This window comes from Bactrocera tryoni, chromosome 5 (genome assembly GCF_016617805.1).
Source record: "Bactrocera tryoni isolate S06 chromosome 5, CSIRO_BtryS06_freeze2, whole genome shotgun sequence".
Taxonomy (NCBI): Eukaryota; Metazoa; Arthropoda; class Insecta; order Diptera; family Tephritidae; genus Bactrocera; species Bactrocera tryoni.
The window spans coordinates 75,056,116-75,073,079 of NC_052503.1; the positions used below are offsets into that span (position 1 = coordinate 75,056,116).

At 34.3% G+C, this 16,964-nt stretch overlaps 2 protein-coding genes across 5 annotated transcripts in view; one reads left to right on the top strand and one right to left on the bottom strand.

Annotated features, from left to right (window-relative positions):
- LOC120776675 overlaps positions 1-16,964 on the bottom strand; it is a 222,251-nt gene that overhangs the window by 98,967 nt on the left and 106,320 nt on the right. Inside the window, exons 1-2 of one of the 4 annotated variants that reach the window (XM_040107548.1) lie at positions 6,874-7,515; positions 6,499-6,572 (exon numbers count right to left, since the gene is read on the bottom strand). The exons of the other annotated variants lie outside the window; for them this stretch is intronic. Of the exons in view, the coding sequence (XP_039963482.1) occupies positions 6,499-6,572; positions 6,874-6,893 (94 nt within the window). The 5' untranslated portion in view covers positions 6,894-7,515. Of the gene's footprint in view, positions 1-6,498; positions 6,573-6,873; positions 7,516-16,964 lie in introns of those variants that run through there. 4 annotated transcript variants of the gene reach the window in all.
- On the top strand, positions 9,320-15,345 carry LOC120776671 (protein scylla). Its single transcript, XM_040107545.1, has 2 exons — positions 9,320-10,293; positions 12,457-15,345. Exons 1-2 carry the CDS (start codon positions 10,218-10,220, stop codon positions 13,401-13,403), a joined length of 1,023 nt encoding a protein of 340 aa, XP_039963479.1. The 5' UTR covers positions 9,320-10,217; the 3' UTR covers positions 13,404-15,345.

Sequence of the window (16,964 nt, forward strand, 5' to 3'; positions counted from 1 at the left end):
CCCTTTTAGCTATGAAAAAGTCTTCAATCATGACTCTATAGCGACGCGCCTGTAGCAATTCCCATGAACTCATTTAGCTTTGATTAAAAGGTGTTCCTCGGGGACCTGTTCGTACAATTTTGGAAGTCATGCCACAAACCCCCGACCCTTCCCATAGGTACTTAAGCTTGTCGACATCAACATTTACCAATTTAGCTATGAAAAATCCTTTAATCGTGACTCTATAGCGACTACTCGCCTGTAGAAAGTCCTGTTAAACTAATTTTTCTTTGATTAAAAGGTGAATATGTTTCTCGTTTGGAACTTTTCGACCCTCCCCGTAGGAACTAAAGCTCGTCAATATCAACATTATCCGTTCAGCTATGAAAAAGTCTTTAATCATGACTCCATAATGCTCCCAATTGGCTGTAATGCTATGTCTGGTCTCACTTTCGAAGAAATTTGAACCAAAGTTTATCTCTAACCATAAAAAGTGACTATTTGAGTGTGTAAAGGTGTCTCACCCATGGGTTTTGGATCATCATTTTGAGGATTTAACAGTGTCGCAATCATGGATTTTAGATTATCATCACTCCACATAAGTCAACTTTACTCATTCACGTAACCATTGGATTTTGTAAGCTCGGAAAGCAAGATTCTTCCGAAAAATCTTCCATAAACTGATGGGCTCTGCTCCAAATGTTGTTGTTGGCAATAGTGTCTTCGGTGCTCATTGTACGGCATCTCTGAGGATGCGTATTATCCATCCGAGTAAACGTGATGCAAAACCAATTCATGTTTGCTTGAACTACTGATTCTTCTGGGAAATTATGTCGATCGTTTTTAGCATTTTTGAGTATAAATCAAGTAACAGTTGTGAAAAATACAAAACTTCGAAAAAAGTTAATAAAATATACTTCGAAAAAGTTATGAGGCAATGCTGTCAAAAATAAAATCCGAAAAAAGCATTGCTTCATAAAGAAAACCATACCATATAGAAATGTTAAAGCATAAGAAGGCATGACAAGTCTGTATAAGTATGCTGAGGGATCTACATAAGTATTATCTATAGCGTCTAGAAAATCAAATTTTCATAACGAAATTTCTCTAACGCGCTGAAGAAAGTCCCACGAAATTCGTTCATCTATAAGGAAAAGCAGAAACGTTGATGCGTCCATGCCAGTCTGATCATAGATTATATTGAATCAGAACAGACTGGATGAAGCATGTGCATATACATACATACATATGTATTTATATGTATTGCTTGTATATCATATACCACACATACATACGGACATATAAAAACAGGCATACTATTATAGCTTAAAACCGCTTCTAAGCTGAGCCCTGAGCTAATGGATATCGAGTACTTAATATACTTATGTACTTATGTACGTACATAACTTCATAGAAGCTTACATACATATACTCTTCAAGCATATAGACATACATATGTGTGTTCACACAAGTTTTTCCTAAATTTATAAGAGCCCTGGTACATATGTACATACATAAGTACACATACATATATACATATATGTACATATGTAAGTAAGCTCCGAAAGAAATCCATCTATGCGGGAGACTTAAAATCTTAAAAACAGGATACAAAATATACTGCGGAAACTTGCAGAAACAAAGAAAACGTGCAAAAAAATTGGTGTATATATATATTTGTGTATGTGAATGCAGCTACATTCTAACTCGTTGTAGGCCGGAGGAATAGGGTATGTTAAGCAAAACAGCTGAGCAAGTAAAAATACTGATCAATATGCTGGCAGAAACGCTGCTGCAATTGAGTTTGAAATTCGGCAGATATCATTTGTGTGCAACAACAACAAAGCTAAAATTGGCTTTGAGCCTTTTCTTAGAAACAAAGAGTGTGCATGCGCACATTGAGTCAGTAGTAGGCTGTTTAAGAGAACATTACTTTTTCATTAATTGCATATGAAAATGCTCTTTTGAATATGGGCAACACAAGGATTGTGCTCTTGAGTGAGTGATTATAGTGTAAAACTGTGAGTGAGTTTTCGTTATATTGATTTGACAGCGTTGCGGGCGGTTATGCGTATGTCTGCTTGGTTAAAATTTCCATTGCCTTGCAGTGCTTGTGTGTGGTAGGAAAAGTAGGAAAGCAGAAAAGCCTGTTAGTTGGATTGAGATATACAATTCTGCGCTGTGTAGCTGTGTCTGCAATGCTGACTTTGTGTAGGGATTACTTTGGGAAACACTATTTTCGTGACATTTCTGGTGAAATTCAAAGTGTTGCAAGTGTATATGAGTGGATAGATTTGCTTTGCATTTAAGCGAGTTTTTTTCCATTTATTTTATTTTGGTTTTATGGGAAAAAATAAATGCTGCAAATAACGCTAAAATAGCTCATGTTTTATAAAATAAATTGACAAATAAAAAAACATTTGAAATTCAGAATATGGTTTTAGCATGTTTGGCTATTTTTTATAAAACAAAAAATAAAAGATTTAAGTTTTAATAAATTAAATTATAAAAAAAATTAAATTAAAAAGAATAAATTAAATTATAAAAAAAATAAGAAAAATAAGTTAAATTTATTTCCGAAACATTTTCTTACAAAATTATAAAAACATAATTAAATTAATTTAATTAATAAAAAAAGTTCATTTAATCAATAAAAAAAGTTAATTTAATTAATAAAAAAATTAATTTAATAAAAAAATATACGGAAACCATACCTTTAGCTTCAAACGTTTGTTTCGTAAAAAAAATTTAAATAATTTAATTTAATTAATTTATTTTATTAATGAAATTAGTTTTTTCCGAAACAATTTATGAAAAAAAAGAAAAAAATTAGTTAAATTCTTATTCTTTTTACGAAACAAACATTTGAAGCTAAAAGTACGGTTTCCGTATAATACAAAAATTTTATTTTTATACAAAAAAATTCTAAAAAAAAATATACGTAAATTTTTTGTCACCATATTCTCTAAGATATAGTGAAATTCTAAAATAAATTTCACTTTACGAAAAAAAAATCCGTCTAAAGCTTAGTATATGGTTTCAGTAGGTTTGCACATATTTTAAAGAAATAAAATTCCAAAAAGTCTTCAAAAAATTTTTTTGGATCCATAATTCTATAGAATATAGTAAAAATCTGAAATAAATTTCATTTTACGAAAAAATCGCTTTGGATCCATAATTTTATAAAATATAGTAAAAATCTGAAATAAGATTAATTTTACAAAAAAAAACGTTGGAACGTCAGAATATGGTTTCAGTATGTTTGAACATGTTTTTAAGAAAAATTTAAACATTTTTTTTCAATATGTTTGAACATGTTCTAAAGAAAAAAAAATCTGAAAAGATTTCAATATTGTTTTTGAGTCCATAATTTTCTAAACTGTAGTACCCTAGCGCTTTTTTTCCATAAACTTTCCTAGCAGCAACCCATAAACAATATACTAAGGCACATGTATGCACACATACACAAATGCAACCGGCTGTTTATGCGTGTATTTTATGCCAGCAGCTGAGACTAGTTTGCTAGCTCTTAGTTAAAAGCAAAAACTTCTGCTGCAAGAAGCCGGTTACGCTGCAATTGCACTTAAATATAGTATATATAGCATGTATGTATGTCTATAGTATATGTATATATATTATGAGCAGCTTAACCCATATACTTACATATACAATTATATGTATATGTATACATATAATATATGTAATATGTATATATTACATCAACTATATTTACATATGTATGTATGTATATGATTTCCTTGAGTGTTTGTAGTTCGCTTCATAATGCGATTTGTTTGGTCGAAATCGCCGAAAATAGCGAGAATAACTTTTCGCTAAAAAACATTTTTAAATGCATTTTTCTCGCTTTATTGAAAATTATGTGGATAAATACATACATATATACACATATACCATTTAAACTTGACTGATTTCATAGATGTTTAAGAATATATACATACATATACATATACTTATGTACTCATATTTTCAACGCTTCTATACAGCACTTCACATTTGAACTCAATTGGCGCTGCTCTTTGCCTGCCTTTTATTGTTGCATATTTTGCTTGCCACACATTTGCAAGCTAATTTTTGCCTAAAACTTCACTCAGTAGCCAAATCTTTGACAGCGCACTGCATAAATGGCTCCAATCAACACACAGCACTGGCTCCCTCAACGCTTACGCTGTATACATACATACGTATATGTATGTACATGTATATATGTATGTATGTATGTCTGTATGTATTTCCAGTCATGACCATATGATATTAATGTTTACCTTAATGCACAGGCAATAGCTAACTCCATACATGTGTATATATACATATATGTATGTATGTATATAAACATATATATATACCTAGATATATGTATACATATGTACATACATATATACATATGATGAATGTAGTTTTATTTGTGCTGACTCTAACTCCCTGATTGACTCCGGTTCCATCACTTCAACCCTCTTGCATCCCCCTGCTTTGCTTCTTGTTTTCTGCTATTTCACCTATGTTTGTCCGTGTGTGTGCTGCTGTTTTTTGCTTTATGGCAATGGAAAATTTTCAGAAAATTTCATTGCCTCTTTACTTCAACTGTTTGCCGGTTCTACGATACACATACACATGTATGTGTGCACAAACAAACACACATACTTGGATTTTCTTGCTTACAAATGGTTAAATGAGTTTGTCTTGTCGGTCTTACCTAGCTATCTGGCAAAGACGGTGTCACTACACATTGCTGCCTCGTGTTGCACGGTGTTTGCTGTGCATTTACTGCTACATAACCACACATAGTTAAATATATGCACTCTCGCATACATACATACATAAATATATGTAATATGTATGTGCATTAGCGGCAGCAGCGCTTGCAGTTAGTAAAACAAGCGAAGTTTCGAGAAAAATCTGTTTCCGAATTTGGTTTTTTATGACAATAATTGAAAGTCGAAATAAAAATACACTTATTTTTTGTAATTTTTAGTGTTTTTGCATTTTTATTTATTTTATTTTTTTTGTGTATATATATAAAGCTAATTATTATTTTATGTTGCCATTCTTAACGCGAATGCTTAAAATATAGTATATTTTCCATTATTTATGCATTCTAAAATATTTTTTTATATGAGCAAGTTCGGGGTTTTGAACTTGAATATAAATATTTATTAGATAAAATTAGAAGAAAATAATGATCTTTCATTTTTCTGTGCCACTTTATTATTATAACTCCAATGTGTTACTATTTACCTGCATTTACTAAGTATTATAGTCGTAATTTCGTATAAACGTAGTTGCAAGAAATGTATACATATGTACATATGTATATAGTCTTTTATCACGCTTCTAGATTTTTCTGGAGACTTCTTCGTAAAATGTTTAAAAATTGTTTTCTATTTATTTTTTATATATTATTTCTTAACTTTTATCTTATTTCTCTATAAAATGTAAGGCTATGCGGATAATCTCGCTTCGATTCAGGCCTTGGAGCATAACATTACGCGAGCAATTCGAGCTAGTCATCGAAAATTGGACTTAACAGATTGACGATCTGAGACGTAGCCGCGGCCAACATTTGAAAGAGAAATCAAAAAATAAATGCCAAATAATGTTCTTTCGTATGATAATAAACATTCCAGATTAAGTTTGAAGTGTCTGTGTGTTTTCTTTAAAAAACTAGAGAACCTCGCAATGAATCACCTTATGTATGGAAGCTTATAAAGTAGTTTAGTTGTCTTTCAAACAAAAACTTGTTGCAGACGAAAAGAGTTATAGCTAATATCAGCTGATGAATAACAGCATTAGACAAACTAGATATTGTTTTAACTTTCCATAGAAAGTGTGTTTGATAAATAAACTGGACATTTCTATAATTTCTTATACGAAAAATATGTGCATTTGCCATATAAAGATTATATAAATTATATTTGAATAATTAGAAATTTCTTTACTCTTTTTTTTAAAGAAATATTGGGTAGATAAACTAAAGATTTCTTTACTTTTCCATATAGAAATATTTAAATTTTACGAGTTTCAGCAGAAGAAGTTGTTAGATCAAGATATTTTTATTGTAATTAATTATACTAGATGAATTACAAACTTTGTTGAAAAAAAAAATAAAGTTTACTCAAAATTGAAAATCGTTTGAAAATTTTTAGTAATAAAATACAATTTTTTTGTGTATTTCTCTTACATACGGCAAAATGCATTGCCAAACGAAATTGATAGTCTTTCGCAAATTATAAATAAGGGTTTTTAAGCAGATTTCGTATTTCGCTAAAAAAAAAATTTAGTAATAATATTGAATTTTTTAAATTCAAAATTCCATAAAATTGTATATTGTATGGCATAAATGTTAAATTGAAGATTTTTGCCTTTTATTTTTTAGAAGATTTCAAAAATTTCTAAGGACAGGCAATTTCCACAAATTTTTTTTGAGTACATATACATATTTTCTACTAAAAAATCTTAATAAAGCATGCGAAGCAAGGTCACTAAGCGATAAATAAAACCTGCCTATTAAATGCCAACGTTGGCTGGTCGAGCTGATAGCGGCGACAAGCCCCCATTTAGACTGCAAAGATGTCAAGCTAAACGAAAAGAAACGTTTTGAAGGCAGTCATATACAGATGAATGTATATATGTACATACATACATATGTATATTAAGTTACAATTGCAAAAAAATTTATTGCTGAAATGGGCAACTTTATATTTTCTACATAAGCTGTGATGCATTTTTCCAAATTCTTAACTTTTTTTCTGAGTTGCCTGCTAATAAACCACTCATAATATAAAAAATATAAAACTCAACTAATTGCTCGCTAACTAGCTGCTTAAACAAGCATACGAGTTGAACTTTTATACATAGGTATGTAAATGCAATATGTACATATTCATATTCATATCCATACATACAAATGTACAAGTTTGTATGTCTGTCTGCCTGTAATCGCACTTATAATGATTATTATGATTAGCACAATTACTTTAATGTTTACTTTTTTTATTGCAAACGTCGCAGCAATAGCAGAGCTTTGCAGTTGTTGTAGTGTCGGTTTTACGCTTTCACCCGCACTTTGCCTGCAAACCCGTTTTTCGTTTTTCACTGCGACTTGAGCTTGATATATTGATTTCGCATCCTGTTTGTATTAACTTTCAACAGCAAACAAAAATCGAAAAAATAAAATCAAAAGCGAAAAAAAAAATATAAAAAAAATATCACAGTCGAATTATGAGTTCACGGCAAGCGGCGCAAAGGGAGCGTTTATCGCACTACAACACCAACAAGTAAGCAATCACATTTTTATTAAAAAATTTTAGTAAATAATTTTTGCTGCAACTTTTTATTTTATCTCGTAATTTTGCAGTTTTACAACAGCGGCTGACGCTGCAGACGGCGTTCTGTAAGTCCGTACGGCCGTGTCGTCAGCTGAACTGCCCGGCATTCGGCTCACACAAACGCGCACGTCGTGCGTGCGTTCGTACGCTCGTTCCTACTCAACCAACGCGCGGCTACAAAACGTCTAAAAAGATGTCACTCTTTCCGGCTGTAAATATAGTACATAATGAAAAGTACATACACAGTATATGTGAGTGCGGCAAAACAAAAACAAAATGCAGTGGCAAAACGTTCTCGACAAATGTAAGCCATCTACGCTCTGCCGAGAGTCACGTAGACCCTGTCACATACTCAGCGGGAGAAGGTTAAGCAGACGAAAAAGCAAAGCAATATTAATAGCGGCATGCGAAGATTGGAGCGCAGCGCGTTGGTGAGCGTGTAACCCCCAGCTGAGTTGAGCTGCACAACAAGTATATAGAGAGCGGCTATCTATAAGAGCGTGTGAGTGTTTTTTTAGCAATAAAAGTTACAAGTAAATAGGAAAGAGTGTAGGGAAAATTATAGCAGCACCATATATTACATATCTCACGTTGAAAGTATGTAGAAACAGCTGTTGAAGCGCTAACTCCAGGGGTACGTACATATGTACATAAGTCCCACCTTGTTGAAGTGCGCGGAGTAAGCAGAGCGCTTGAAGTTAATGTACTGATTAAGCAGTAAGCCAACAGATTATAATATAATTAAGCAGGCAATACACCGAACCCATGCGCTATCGAACAGATACCCCCATTATCAGTCAGCAACACCTGAGCAGTACGCGCTTAGATGTGCTCAAATTGCGCTCACTAGTTTTCGCTAGTACATGCGCTCTCCCAGCGTTGCACTCAGCGCTGCCAACGGTTTACACAAATGCATATGTGGAGACGTCACTCAGATATTGTAAAATTAAATTGTACTTTCATCATCCTTGCACCAGCAACCGACAAAAAAAAACAAACACTGCAAGCGCTGGGCTCCAACGTCAGCTGAAACTAGCAACAACAAGAGCAAAAGCTGCGCTTGCTGCCAACAAAAATTGCATCAGCGAATGCAGCTGAAGGCACAAAACCAACAACAACAACAAGAACAACAATAGCAACAACAACAAGAAATCATTGAGAAAATAACAACAAAATCAGTCATTACAACAACAATATGTACCTGATTTTCTTGCCTTTTCCACTCACTCACACCGTTTGCTGGGTCGCTCAGCTGTTGAAAGAGCACCGCATTGCATATAAGTCTATATGTACTTGTACTGCACATACAAGCAAGCAGTACATGCAATTATGAGGTGTAAATATGTACAAAAAAAAAACGTCGGTATATAAGCATGCTTGTAGCTTTCGAAACGATTTACAAGACAATAGCACTGATTCTGCTGTGCAGATTCTAAATGCGAGCAACAACAACAACGCTAACGACAACAATCAACTCGACACAAATTAAGGCTTGAGTAGGGTGGCTGGCGGAGCGTCAAAGAAGAGACTCTCCTGCACGTTTTGTAATAACAGAAGGGCAGCGTGCGCTCTTTTTACCCAAGCACAACAAGCAATTGGCAGAGTGAAGAGCGTAAAGGCAAGCAAACAGCACACCGCAACGCCAATAGGCCGAACAGCAGCTAAACATACACACATATGCGCTACGTAGGCAACAAAACAAGAGCAGTGTCGGCCCAAAGGTGTGCGAGTGTGCGAGGTAAATGAGCGCAATAAACACACACACACATACATATGTACATACACGGGCATAAACTCACAAAGGTATGAAGAAAGCGCTCATGCCTGGCCTGTGTACGTGCCTCCAATTGTACATATGTATAGCTACTCAATAGCGGCCGGCCGCCAAGCGAGCTATAGCAACTGGCTGTTGCCTGGCTATGGCAGTGTGGCGAGCGGTGAGCGCAGTCAATATTGAGGGAAAAAAACAACTCAGGAGCAAACCACCAGAGCGGGTATAAATAGGCGGCTCATGCAGCCGGTTTGGCATAGTAGCTTCGAAACACTGCAGAAGTACACAACTGAAACGGAATAGTAACAAGAATTAGAGGCGAGTCAAATATACTTACCTATTTGTAGAAGAAAGTGTGAAGAACGCGAGTTTCATATGCCAATTTATTATACACATACACGCCTAATGTATATGTATGAGCAAAAGCATTAAAGTAAAGCAAAGCAGCAAGCAACACAAATTGTTTCGAGAAGAATTCTATCTACATTCTAGTACTTATTTTTTATGAAAAAGAAGCAAATTAAGAAGAAGGAACTCTGTAATTTTAAACTAAAATTTAAACAAACAAAAAATTGCCATCTTAAAAAACGTTGTTTAAAACAAGCTGAAACGGACCAACGCCATTAAAGTGATAACTTAACAAATAAAAAAGTAAAAGAAAAAGCAAAATAGAGTTAAAGTAAAAGCAGAATCAAGTGCTGTGATTTCAAACTACAAAAAGTTAATTTAATAATTTTTTAAAATATCGGCATTGGAAGCCAAACACAAATACTCCAATGCAGCAGCAAGCAATTCAACAACTTAACACTAAACGGAAATTCAGCGAATTGTGATATAGCGAAGGCGCAGAGTAGAAGTTAAAGCTTAATAGAACTTTTTCAGAAAAGTAAATATTTTTGAAAAAATCAAAGAACTGAACCGAAGCGTTCAAAAAGTGATATATCTATATATATTATATATAAAAAAAGTAATCAGTGTGATTTCGACTGAGATTTTCCTGCTGAAAACCGTACGCCAGTCGAAATAACTGCAAGAGCGGAGCCTGTGAAGTGTGAAGCAGCGCACTAACCACCGAAAGCAATTTTGTTTTAAACAAGTTCAATACTGAAAAGCAAATAATTTAAATGAAAATGGAAGTACTTGCGGTGCAACAACAATACCAGTCGAAATACAACATATACGGGTCCAGTAAAGTTAGAGGTAAGTCGAAAATTAAAAGTATATAAAATCATTTGTTCCAGAAAAAGTTTAAAATCATAAAATTTGATTTGATTTTTCGTGAAATATTGAAAATTTTGAAATTTTAATTGGATTTTTTCTGAGAAATAATGATAAATTTAAAATTTTGATTGCGTTTTTTTGAGAAACAGTTTAAAATTAAAATTTTGATTTTTTTATCGAGAAATAATATCCAGCTTTGATTTGGTTTTTTTAGAAGCACTTTTATAATTTAAAATATTGGTTGGATTTTACCGTGAAATAATTCTAAATTTCCAATTTTGACTTGAGTTTCTACGAGAAATAGTTTTAAAATTTTCAATTTTGACTTGAGTTTCTACGAGAAATAGTTTTAAATTTCAAATTTTGAGTGGACCTTTCGAGAAAATCAAATTTTGATACAATTTTTTCGAGATATTTCAAATTAGAATTGAATTTTATCCAGAAATTTCCAATTTTGCGTTAAGTTTCTTCGAGAAATAGTTTTAAATTTCAAATTTTGTTTCGATTTTATCGAGAAATAGTTCTAAATTTCAAATAGTGATTGTAGTTTTTCGAGAAATACTTCTACATTTCAAATTTTGATATGATTTTTCGAGAAATATTTGTAGATTTCATATTTTGTCTAGATTTTTCGAGCAATAGTTTTAAATTTCTAATAGAGTTATGCTGCAAACACTTAAAAAACAATTTTAAGCCAAATGTGTTTACCAAATAGCTTTTTAACAAATACATATATATGTATCTCAAAAATGAGGTTTGAAAAATAATTGATATTTCATTACAAATTTTTCGAACTGTGCTTATAATATAAGTTGAAATTTGTATTGGTAAATAATTTAAAGTACATTTATATCTTGAAAATAACTTAAAATTCTGAAAATTAATTTTTAAATAAAAATTTTTAAATTTATGAAAATTAATTTTTATATACAATTTTCAAACTTTTGAATTTATTTTAAATTAAAAAAGTAATAGTATTTTTGAAAAAAATTTCAAATAATATTTGATATCTAAACAGCTTTGCCAATCTTTAAGCAACAACTTTTCAAGTCTTTAGCAAGCCACCACTCAATGTCAGTCACATGCATACCACTATCTGCTCAAACTTTTATTAGACGACATTAAAACTCAAACGCGATGTCTCCAGCCACAAACCCACCTCGTAACGCTGACACTTTTACGCCATTAAATTAATTAATAATTAACTTTTCTTGTAAAAAAAAAACTGAAAAAATTAGTGCAATCATTGTGCGGCGAAAATTGGCACATACAAAGTATCTAACAGATACACATTTGCCTCAAGTGGGCGCATACACAGCGCTCGCCAATCAGCCATTCACCCCTTTCACTCGTGTCGGACGTTGCGTTACGCACGAGCGTTTGTGCAAGTCGCCTGCTGCCGCTGCACAAGTAAACAAGCTGCACACCAAAAGCAACAAAGAAAAAAAACGAACAACAACGACTTCTACATAACGATAATCAACGTATTTTTAATTTTCACAATTTTTATTGCAAGCAGCGCTTGTTGTTGCTAAGCGGCGCAAGCACGTCAACGCTGTTTGTGTGTGCCTGTTGGGATGGTGGTAGTGTTGCTGGGTGATGGTGGTGAGCGGCGTAACGGGCAAATGTAGCATACGAGCGCTAGCGACGATGACGACGTCGTAGCTGGTGCTGTCGGTCGTAACGGTGCTTGTGCGGCCGTTGTTTGCTGTTGCTATGTGTATATGTGTGCGCGTGTGTGTGTATATGCTCACCCACATTTCAGTGTGGGCTCATAAAGATATGCTACTCTTCAGCATACTTGTTATACGAGTGCATAGATACGAGCTCATAGCCACATATGTATGTATGTTTGTGTGTGTTTGTGCAGGTTTCCATGCCGCACGAACATTCTCGAATCGCTATTTGTCTACCTCTATTGTTTTTGTGTGCTTATTGAGTAGTTGTTGTTGCGCGCTTTTAATTTAGTTTTATCTATAAAATTTGCTTTGGCTTAAAATTGTTGAGTGCAATCATAAAAAAGTAAATAATTCAATAAAAACGTTGAGGGTATTAAATTGAAAGCAACAAAAAAAAAAAACACATTTATCAAAAATATTTACAATATGCTAATCGCTTGTTTTATGTTTACTCTATTTGTAGATTGGACCAGCACATTGTCGCCACTGTTGCCGCTGGCGTCCAGCGGCTGGGTCGATGCGGAGCCAGAGGTGGCCGCCGCGCCGCAGCCGACCGCCAGCATACCCATACCATATCTGCAGAATCAACAGAATTATCATATTAGCAACAACAACAATAATAATTTAAATAACAACAACAACACAGTTAACAATAAAAATGTGAAAAACAGTATTATGAATCATAATAATAAGAAAACCAAACGCACAGCGAGCACCGAAGAGCTGCTGGCGGTGCCTGAGGTGATGATTGCCCCACCGTCGTCGTTGAAGGAGGTGAAAAAGGTGCCAGCTAGCCGTGCGGCCTCAGCACCATACACCTTAACACCGAATACAAACACCGCAAATAACACAAACTCGGCAACAATACCGACAGTGGGCGGCAGCTACCTCACCACACAGCATACACCCTCCCAGAATCCCTCAACAAATCTCTTCAACTGTGATGATATCGATGCAGCAGCCGTGGAAGATCTCTCACTGCGCCTGTTGGATGAGTTGCGCGCCGCCAAGCAGCGTCATCTCACCTGCACCGAAGTCTCCCTACCCTGTGATCTCACGCTGCGCATTGCCGCCGAAATCATACGCGTCTCAGCGAAGGAACCGTGCGGTGTACGCGGCTGCACCATCTACATCGAATTCGAGGATGAACCGAACAATTCGCGACGCATTGCCGAACTCAAATTGGATCCGGAAATGGTATCGACTTTTGAGATCTACTTGACATTGCGTCAGGATCATCGCGGCTGGACCTCACTGCTGCCACAATTCATGAAGAGTCTGGCGCGCACAATCACCATCAGTGCAACATTCACCATCACCAAACACAAACTTTACACATCGGATCGCACCAGCTACAGCTACGGCGGCAGCAGTGCGGCCACAACGATCTCAACAGCACCAACATCGTGAATCGTGCGCGATGTAAACAGCATTAGGAGGCGGCAGCAGCAGCGGCGCGCAGCCGTGGCAACAGCTCAGTTCAATGAGTTGGAGATGGCTGCGTCTGCAACTGCAGCTGCGTCGGCGTTGGCGTCGGTGTTTGTGTTGACGCGGCGCGTCGGTGTGCGGTGTGCGGTGGTGTGAATGTGGCGGCTGTAGGCTGTAGACGTTTGTTACGACGTTTGTCAACGCACGCGACAGCAGCAAGCAATTGTGGTGGTACACGAGCCGATTTAACGAACGATATATGCTTTAAGGATGACTGCTGCTCGACGAGACGACCTCGAGACGATGAAGTTAAAACGAAATCGTGTAAGACGTGTTATTAAGTTAAGAATTTTTTTTAAATTAAAATGCAAAGTAGCAGCGTAGCCGTTAGAAGTGTATGCGAAACAACCCCACCTACACACACACACACACACATACACCTACGCGCACATACTGACAGACAGACACAGCGACGCACACACTTTACTTACAGTATCAGCGCGCTCCACAGCGGGCCGCCACTTCTCGACTTCACTCACTTTCACTTTCCTAAGCAGCATACTTTACGACACACACACACACATACCTACATACACATGCATATAAACATATTTATACATATAAGCGTACAAACGGCGTTTTGTATGTATCTATCTCATGTAATGCAAACGCATCAAGTATCTTTCAATTGAAACAAAAATGAACTCGTTAGATTTTAGTAAAGCGATTACGCGCCCACGAATGATCTGCATATTTAATTAAAAAAAATTAAAACAAAAACAAAAAAAGTTTATATTACAAATAATAATTACTAAACGTTTTTAAAATTATATTTTTATGTTTAATTTTAATTTTAACAAATTTCTGTGAATGCAGTAAACGCTTCGCAGCGTTTAAGTCAATTGTCTTGAGAATCGATTGATTGATGAATTGATTTTTTTGAAATTCAAAAATTTGCAGTTAATGCCCGATGTAGTAGAGGAGGAGAGTAGAAATGCATGAAATTTTTAGATTGCTAAGGCTGCAGCGGCGTCACGCACACACACACGCACAGTAAGCGGAAATTCGCAATTGCCCTACACACATGCGCGCATACATTGCATGTATATTATATGCATAAAGGCGCGTGTGTGTGTGTGAGCGCGCGGTCTGACGTGTGTGCGGGCGCGCGGCGGCAGCCAAAATCTCAAACTCATGAAATTGTGATAACACTTTAAGATGCTAAGATTTTTTAATTAAGATTACGAAGAAGTATAAAGATAAAGTTGTAGAAGAAGAAAAATAAGAAGAAGAAGAAGAAAAAAGTAGAAGCAGCAGCAGAGTAGCAGTTTAAAAGCGAAATAAACGATTAAAAGCAAAAGAGATGAATATAAAACAAAAAGTAAATGTTGATGTAGTTTGTGAGCAGCGCGCGCCAACTTTTTTGTATTAGAAGCGAGCGGCAGGCTAGCAAGCAGCTAATATATGTGAACGCGTAAATACAAAAATACTTTAAAAAGCTAATAAACGTTTTCAGGCGTAAAACTTGTGAGAAAAATTTTGCAAAAAATTTGTAAAACTGTAAAAATAATGTGTGAAAAGCAACATATGCGATATTTGACTAAAATTCAAAATTAAAAATGTAAAAAAAAATAAAATTAAACGTAATTGTGACATTTGCAACAAAATTAGTATTAACAAATTGTAAGAAACAAAATTTTAAGCGTTATAAATTTCCAAAAAAATAAAATAAAATTACAAAAAAAAAAAACAAAAACAAAAAACCTGCTTATAACTACAAAAAACTTGAGATTTTGCAGTAAAAATAAAAAGTCAAAAAAAAACAAAAGTTCGTAAAAACAATAAATTAGCAATAATTTGAAATGCTCACACACACACACACAGAACGACAGTTGATAAAGCAAACAAACTCAAATACAAAAAATTGCAATAGTTGGTAAAAATTACAAAAAAAAAACAAAAAGAACACTTTTCAATAGTTGGTAAAAATAACAAAAAATACAAAAACAACACTTTGCAATAGTTGGTAAAAATTACAAAAAAACAAAAACAATACTTGCAATAGTTGGCAAAAATATGCAATAAACCCGAGTAAGCATAAAAATATTCAGCATACGGCACAAAAACAACAAAAAAATAAAAAAAAACTATAGCCACAACACATTTTAGTCCACAAAAAATAATAAACAAAAATAAAAAAAAAATTTCAAAAAAATCAAACACACTTCAACACAATAGCTTAAAAATCAAAATAAACCATAAATTAAAAATAACAACAGCAACAATAAATACCCTACTCAAATGCCGCCGTTAGGTATGTCGCCAGTAAGTTCAGCGCTTACTCGGCCGTAATTATATATTTATTACAACTACAACAAGCAAACAAACCTACCAACAAAACAAACAAACAAACCTTGTGCATGTATTAATTTTTTTATTATTACTACTATTATCATTATTATTATTATTACACTACAAAGAATGATTGTATTAATGTTAAGTTTTTTCTAATTACATATTATGCATAGAAAACAAAAACAAAAACAAAAAGCATATATTAAAACTTCAACAACAACAAATTGTGTAAACAAACACACACTACATACATTTTTACCAGCGCCAAAGTGCGTAAAATTTTTTTCAAAAAAACACAAAAAAATAAAAACAAAAAAAATACATAAAACAAAAAGAACTGAGTACAGCTTATGTTGTCAGATTAAATTACAAACAAAAAAAAAAAAAACACAAATACATCAAAAATTCACAAATAAAGTGAGAAATACTTTTTTGTAAAAATAAATTTGCTGACTTTTCTATTACTGGGGCGAAATTGGGCGGGCAAGGGGTCAAAATTTGTTGGTGCTACGTTGTTTTTCACTCTGGCTGGCAAGGGATGAAGAAATTTTTTGCTACCGCGTTGTTTTTCACTACTGTTTACGCATTAGCAGGCGTTTGCTTCGGTCACTTTTGGGTGCGTTTGCAGCTGAGAAAAATTTGGAAAAATTTTAATGGAGTAACTGAAATTTTTTCCTAAAATAAAGATGAATAAACTTTTTTTTACGACTTAGACTTTTTTGAACGAAGTTTGAGCTGCCAAAAGATGCCTCAATGTGCGGTGGTCATATATTATAAACATTTTTTAACTAATTGGTTTACATTTTTACAAAAAATGTGATCAAAAACTCACCGAGCTTGTTAAAGATAAACCAGAAAACAAGTCAAAAGTATGACTACCCGTCACAGCTACATTTTTTATAGCATAAAAGGGTATAAAAAGAACGTTAACTCGATTTTGTTCGGTTAGTTTGTATGGCAGCTATACGCTATAGTAGTTCGATCTGGAGCAAATATTCAGAGATTGCATCACCGTCTTGTACAATACTCCGTACGAAATTTCATGAAAATATCTCTTCAAATAAATAAGTTTTCCATACAAGGACTTGAGTTTGAACGGTCAGTTTGTAGGACAGCTACAAGCTATAGTGATCCGCTCTGGCCAAGTTCATTGCAGATTATAGCGATGCTTTAGACAATAATCTGTGC

Excerpts from the sequence above, each read along its gene's own strand:
- LOC120776671 (XM_040107545.1), top strand. The coding sequence starts at position 10,218 with ATGAAAATGGAAGTACTTGCGGTGCAACAACAATACCAGTCGAAATAC. Across the intron at positions 10,294-12,456 it reads CGGGTCCAGTAAAGTTAGAG|ATTGGACCAGCACATTGTCG; the intron begins GTAAGTCGAAAA and ends CTCTATTTGTAG.